General features: G+C 41.7%; 1 protein-coding gene across 4 annotated transcripts in view; it reads left to right on the top strand.

Annotated features, from left to right (window-relative positions):
* LOC125036091 (bestrophin-3-like) overlaps positions 1 to 7,500 on the top strand; it is a 27,071-nt gene that overhangs the window by 739 nt on the left and 18,832 nt on the right. For all 4 annotated transcript variants that reach the window (XM_047628493.1, XM_047628492.1, XM_047628494.1 and 1 more), the window contains exon 2: positions 5,886 to 6,043. In XM_047628493.1, coding sequence (XP_047484449.1) covers positions 5,886 to 6,043 — 158 coding nt within the window. The remainder of the gene's footprint in view (positions 1 to 5,885; positions 6,044 to 7,500) is intronic.

The following is a 7,500-nucleotide window of genomic DNA, read 5'->3' as shown; positions in this document are numbered from 1 at the left end:
AGTATAGTGAGGATGAAGAAGAACGGCCATGGCACCATCTGGCCCTCTGCGACCATTTCAGTGAAAGAAACTCTATAAAGCCAATAAAAACAAACGAAAAAAAATAAAGCGTGGAAGATAATGAGGTGAAGTAAGGGACAAACAAGGAAAGTAATAAAAGAGAAGGATAAAGATTGAAAAGGAAAGTAGAGAACAAAAGAAAGGAAGAATGGGAAGAATAGATAATTATGATACGAGAATCAGAGGCGAAGGAAAAGTTGTAGACGAAGAAAGAGAAGAAAGACAGAACTATGATGAAACAGGGAAACTAAAGAAGGGAGGGAAGGACAATGACTGTGAGAAAAGAAAAGGGACAAGAGAAGAAAGCACGAAAAGACAAGCATTGTGATGAAAGAGAAAACGAAGGAAAAGTTGGAAAAAGGTGAAAGGACAGTGAAGGAAAGAAAATGGAAAAGAACATAAGTAAGGACAAAGGACTGTACTAGAAAAGAGAAAAAAAAGAGGAGGAAAAGAAGAAAAAGAGGGAAAGAAGGAGGGAGACACACCATCAGCTGGACGGCCGCCAAGACCTCGGCCATCGAGAGAGTTTATGGCCGAGTTGCGTCGACGAGATTTGGATCCAGTTTTGTTTTTCTTTTTCTGCATTCGCATGTGGCGTTTCTCTCTCTCTCTCTCTCTCTCTCTCTCTCTCTCTCTCTCTCTCTCTCTCTCTCTCTCTCTCTCTCTCTCTCTCTCTCTCTCTCTCTCTCTCTCTCTCTCTCGGCTTCTCGACGCAGGTTTGATTTGGTTCCTGTAAAGGCTCTTGGACACTTTACTCCCTACCACCCTGGCTCTTGGACGCTATCCTCCCTGTCCCCCTCGCTCTTCAACGCTGCCCTCTGGCTCTTCAACGCTTCGTTCCCTGGCTCTTCAGTGTTTTCCACCCTGTCCCCCTGGCTCTTTAACGTCCACCTCCCTCTCCCCATATCTCTTCAACGCTTTCCTCTGTCTCCATTTAGCTCTCATACGGTCTGTCCCCCTGGCTCTTCAATGCTTTCCTGTCCTTCTGGCCGTCTAACGATTTCCTCCCTATTCCCCAGGCTCTTGGATGCTTTCCTCTCAGTCCTCCTGACTCTTGAGCACTCTCCTCTTAATCCGCTAGGCTCTTCAACACTTTCCTCCCTGTCCCCCCGGCTCCTCAACACTTTCCTCCCTGTCCCCCTGGCTTTTGGACGCTTTCCTCTGTGTCCTCCTGGCTCTCAGAGGGTCTCCTCTCAGTCCCCCTGGATTTCCAATGCTTTCCTCTCTATCCCTCTGGATTTTCAACATTTTTCTATCTGTCCCCCTGGTTCTTCAACGCTTTCCTATCCCCCTGGCCCTTTAATGATTTCCCCCCTGTTCCCCAGGCTCTTGGATGCTTTCCTCTCTGTCCCCCTGACTCATCAAGGCTTCCCTCCTTTACTCCGTGGCTCTTCAACACTTTCCTCCATGTCGCCCTGGCACTTCACTTTTCTCTCTGTCTTAGAAGCTCTCATCTCTGTCCCCCTGGCTCCTGAACTCTCTCCCCCTATCCCCATAGCTCTTCAACGCTTTCCTCTCTGTCCCACTGGCTCTTCAACGTTTCCTTCCCTGTCCCTCTGGCTCTCGGACACTTTCCTCCATCCCCCTGGCTCTTCAACGCTTTCCTCTCTGTCCCACTGGCTCTTCAACGTTTCCTTCCCTGTCCCTCTGGCTCTCGGACACTTTCCTCCATCCCCCTGGCTCTTCAACGCTTTTGTCCCTGTCCCCCTGGCTCTTACATGCTTTCCTCTCTATCTACCTGGCTCTTGAACACTCTCTTCTCTGTTCCCCTGGCTCTTCAACGCTCTCCTCTCTGTCACTGCGTCTCTTCAACGCTTTCCTCCCTGCCCCCATGGCTCTTAGACGCTTTCCTCTCAGTCCCCCTGACTTTTCAATGCTTTCTTCCCTGTCCCCCTGGTTCTTCAACGCTTCTCTCTCTGTCCCCCTGGCTCTTGGACGCTCTCTTCTCTGTTCCCCTGGTTCTTAGACACTTTCCTCCCTGTCCCCCTGGCTCTTCAACGTTTTTCTCTCTGTCCCCCTGACTCTTTTAAACGCTCTTCTCTTCAATGCTTTTCTCCCTGTCCTCCTGGCTCTTCAACGCTTTTCTCTCTGCCCCCTGACTCTTCAATGCTTTCCTCTCTGTTCTTGGACGCTTTCCTCCCTGTCCCTCTGGCTCTCAGACACTTTCCTCCCTGTCCTCTTGGCTCTTCAATGATTTCCTCTTTACTGAGGCTCTTCCATGCTTTCCTCCATACCCCACTTGCTTTTCAACGCTTTCCTCTCTATCCCTCAGTTTCTTCAACGTTTTTCTCCCTGTCCTCCTGGCTCTTGGATGCTTTCCTCTCTATCCACCTGGCTCTTGAGCACTCTCTTCTCTGTCCCCATTTCTCTTTAACGCTTTCCTCTCTGTCCCCTGGTTCTTCAAACGCTTTCCTCCCTCTTCCCCGGTTTTTCAATGTTTTCCTTTCTGCCCCCCTGGCTCTTCAACGGGTTTCTCCCTGTCCCCCTGGATCTTCAACGCTTTCCTCCCTGTCCCCCTGGCTCTTGGACCCTTTCCTCCCTGTCCCTCTGGCTCTTCAACGCTTTCTTCCCTGTCCCCCTGGCTCTTGGAGCCTTTCCTCCCTGTCCCTCTGGCTCATCAACGCTTTTCTCCCTGTCCCCTTGGCCCTTCAAGTCTTTCGTCTCTTTCCCCTTGGCTCTTGGACGCTTTCCTCCCTGTCCCCCTTGTTCTTCATTGTTTTCTTCTCTGTCCCCCTGGCTCTTCAAGGCTTTCCTCTGTGTCCCCCTGGCTTTTGGAGGCTTTCCTCTCTGTCCCTCTCGCTCTTCGTGGCTTTCCTCTCTGTCCCCCTGGCTCTTGGGTGCTTTTCTCTTTGTCCTCCTGGCTCTTCAACGCTCTCCTCTTCACTCTGTCCCACCATCTCTTCAACACTTTCCTTCCTGTTCCGCTGTCTTTTCAACGCTTTCCTCCATGTCCCTCTGGTTCTTGAATGCTCCTCTGTGTCCCCTACGCTTTTCTCTCTGTCCCCCTGTCTCTTCAACGTTTTCCTTCGTGTCCCTCTGGTTCTTGAATGCTTTCCTCTCTGCCCCCTAACTCCTGAAAACTCTTCTCTCTGTCCCCTACGCTTCTCTCTCTGTCCCCCCGGTTCTTCAAAGCTTTCCTGTCCCTCTGGCTCTTCAATTATTTCCTCCCTGTTACCCAGGTTCTTGAATGCCTTCCTCTCTGTCCCCCGAGCTCCTGAAAACTCTCTTATCTGTGCCCTAGACTCTTCAGTGTTTTCCTCCCCGTCCCCTTGATCATTCAATGCTTTCCTGTCCTCCTGGCTCTTCAATGCTTTCCTGTTCCCCTGGAACTTCAACGCTTTTCTACCTCTCCCCCTTGCTCTTCCACGGTTTCCTCCCTGCCCCCCCCCCCCCCCTGGCTCTTTAACGCTTTTCTTTCTGTCCCCTTGGCTCTTCAACGCTTTCCTCTTTCCTCTTCAATTCTTTCCTTCCTCTCTCACTGGCTTTTCAACGCTTTCCTCCCTATCTGGCTCTAGGACGCTTTCCTCCCTGTCCCCCTGGCTCTTCGATACTCTCCTCCCTGCCCCCCTTTCCTCTGTGTCCCCTGGCTCTTGGAAGCTCTTTCCCTGTGTGTATGGTGGAGGATAAATATGTGTGGCTTTTTTCAGTGTATATATACATATGTGTGTGTGTGTGTGTGTGCGTGCGTGCGTGCGTGCGTGTGTGTGTGTGTGTGTGTGTGTGTGTGTGTGCGTGCGTGCGTGCGTGCGTGCGTGCGTGCGTGTGTGTGTGTGTGCGTGCGTGCGTGCGTGTGTGTGTGTGTGTGTGTGTGTGTGAATATGTGTGTGTGTGTGTGTGTGTGTGCGTGTGTGTGTGTGAATATGTGTGTGTGTGTGTGTGTGTGTGTGTGTGTGTGTGTGTGAATATGTGTGTGTGTGAATATGTGTGTGTGAATATGTGTGTGTGTGTGAATATGTGTGTGTGTGTGTGTGTGTGTTTGTGTGTGTAAAGGCAGATACGCCAGGAAATATAGGTGTGTCAGCTAACCATGTGGAGATTTGTGAAGAGGTATGCTCTAAATAAGTCTATTTTTACAACCATTAATGCGGTTTCGTTATTAATGAATGGTATTTACAAAACGTCGAGTTTAAAACCCTCTGATTATAATTATTTGTAACAGTATTATAAAATCAGTATTGCAGTGAATCTCACTTATATCATAATGATGTTACACACCTAATGTCTTAAAATGTAAACCTTGTAGACTAGCCGTACTTGTAGACCAAAATCTGCAGTCAAAGATATTTATGAGAAATCACACATAAATTTCCGGATTCAAAGACTGTTGAAAATAACTCTCCTTAAGGAATGCTAAGGAAAGTTTGGAAGACCCTTTTGATGTGTTATCAAACTTTATTTGAGCTGATACAGATGGCGACACACACCTTTACAGCTGACAAAATGGCAACAGATCTAGAGGTGCCATATTTACATTAGAGACATTAAATGAGTAATAGTATCGTCATCATATTCATCATATCACTGCAAAGAATTATCTTGACAGGGTCCATAATGATGTAAATGCTAGTTATATTTAGCAGTTAGCTTTGATATGTGGCAACACAGCGAGTCATAGTTGAAATCGCTAAGAACAGCCTAATTATACCTTTCATGATTACCAGATATAGATATGCACATATAATTTCACACGATAAGATATTGCATTTTTAGCACAACCGTCTAAACTATTAACATTGCCACGTATATCTTGCATTCCTTTACAGGGAATTTGATGTTGCTTTCATCCCAGTCTGTCAGTATTTAATAATTTTTATGATCAGAGAAAAACTGAATCTTATTTTACTTCGGTTATTACATAAAGCGTTATTATTCTAAGTTCATTCCGCTTCTTGTCCATTCTGTATGGTAATTCGACCAAATGACAATCTAAATGCATTAAATTGATAATGAGATTCACCTGAAAAATCTATAAATGGTCATGATAACAGCAATTACAACGAAGATAGTGATGATGATTGGTAATAATTACAGTTAATTACAATGACAATTGCGGTTACTTCTACCATTTCCTCTGCCGTTTCTGTTACTATCATAACTACTTCCAAAAATAATTATAAGAACGATGATGTTACTATTTTACTGCTGTTATTGTTGTTGTTATTATTATCATCATTACTATCATTAGTAGTGGTGGTAGTAGTAATGCCATTTTCATTATCAACATTATCATTAGTAGTTGTAGTATAATTATCAATGTCATTATTATTAGTAGTATTAGTACAATCATCACCATCGTCATCAAGTCTCAATACATTATCAATACAATTATCATTATCATCCTTGTGATTATAATAGTTGTAAATATTCTTATTATTGCAATTAGCGTTGTTGTTATCATTAGTAGTAATGGTAGTAGCATTGTTGTTGTTGTTTTTATAATTGTTTTTGTTATTATCATTATCGTTCCTATTATTCTTATTGTTGATAGCAGTATTAGTAATAGTTTCATAATCATCATCATTTTTATTATCATTATTATTATTATTATCATTATTATCATTATTATTATTATTATTATTATCATTAATATTAATATTACTATAATCATTATTATTATTATTGTTCTTATTGTGTTGTTGTTCTGTTACATTCATTATCCTCATTTTCATTATTAGTATAATAATAACAATAATTATTATTATTATTATTATTATTATTATCATTATTATTATCATTATTACCATCGCTATCATCCTAACAGCCTCTACAACACTAATAACACAACAGCGCCTCGCTTTCTCCCTTGACTCCGCCTCTCTCCCCAGGTTTCATAACCTCGACGGAGCTGGGGATCTACAACCTGGTGCCTAACACGGAATTCAACACCTACTGGATCCCCTGCACGTGGTTTACGGCCCTCCTCAAGGACGCCAAGGCACAGAAGAGGATTACGGATCCATTAGGGATCAAGCATATAATGGAGGTAGGAATTTGGCCTCACCTTTCACTTTGCCCTTAGTCTTGTCCCTTCCCCGCTCCCTTCGTTTTAGATTTTTTTTTTTCTCTCTCTCTCGGTTATTCTCGTCTCTTTCTGTCTTTGTTTTTGTATTATTTCGTCGTTTTTTTTTATATATATGATCTCTTTTTTATACCTTTTTTCTTTTTTAATTCTTGTTTTCCTATTGCCTCTTTCCTCTCCTCTTTCCCCTGATTTCCCGGCCGCCATTTTTTCTTACCCATTTTCGACCCGTTTTCCCGAAGACCCGATGTTGTAAATCTTTTATTTTCAGTGTCTATTCTGTCTCTTAGAATCAAACATATAGTAAAATAACAAACGCTTAAATGATATTGTTTTTTGTGCCTTTGCTTTCATGTTTGTATCAGTGTCAGTTTTTTTATATATGTATAATTTTGCTTCATGCACAATAGATTACATAGAGTAGCTCTTTATGATTATTTTTAGTCTGTCCTGTTTCATTATGGAGTCATATATATATATGTATATACAGATGAATTAATATTTCACTTGCATGTTATATGAAATGATTAAATGAAAGCACCACTTCCTATTTATGTATTTTTTTTTATTATTATTATTATCATTGTTTTTTATGGTTATCTTTTTTTTTCTTCTTCTTCTTTTCTGTAGGTTTTAATTGTTTTCAATTGTTATTATTATTTTTGCATCCATTTGATAAAGTGTTCCCTAGCTCCCGCTTCATCAAAACCCTTTCTAAACTGTAGAGCAGTTTCTCCAAATCTAAATAATAAGAAAAAGCAAAGTCATGCAAATTAATTTAAAAAAAAAAAACAATCCGTGAAGCAAATTTTATGCTTTAGCATTCATTGATGAATGCAATTCGAAAAAAAATGTAAAATTCAAAACCAAAAGCACATCAGTTATATAAAAAGCGAGGACTTCGGCTGGGCTTGTAGACCTTCCATTGCTTTCAAAAACAGAAAACATGTGTTGGCTTATGTCCACGTTGAGCCATTATGGCGTTTTGTCCAGCGATATACTGTTGTTAACCGCCCTTATGTCTATTTCTTATCTGTTATCAAGTTACCCCCTGGTGCATTTACTCTTTTTATCTTTATTTTTCTTTTCCCTTTTATTTTGTTTTCCTCTTTTCGTAACCGGGAAGATTTTTTTTTAATTTTCTCTATTTTTGTTCTTTTTTACATAAACTGCTCTTTTTCAATATCCAGTGAAGCTAGCAAAAGTTTAATATCAAAATATAAAGCCGACCAATTATTTATCACCAAAAATATCATATAACCAATTTCAGTTTATTAAATTGTTTATCAGTACATGCCAATAAGATATTCACTTCTATCTGCTAAATAAGAGATCAGCTAAAACATATAATCTGGAATACATTTGAATATAAATAAAAGCTGGGAGGGCTGCCAGTGTTTACTTTTATGTAAAACCCCATT

This window comes from Penaeus chinensis, chromosome 20 (genome assembly GCF_019202785.1).
Source record: "Penaeus chinensis breed Huanghai No. 1 chromosome 20, ASM1920278v2, whole genome shotgun sequence".
In the NCBI taxonomy this organism is placed as follows: domain Eukaryota; kingdom Metazoa; phylum Arthropoda; class Malacostraca; order Decapoda; family Penaeidae; genus Penaeus; species Penaeus chinensis.
This window is presented reverse-complemented; position numbering and strand designations above follow the sequence as displayed.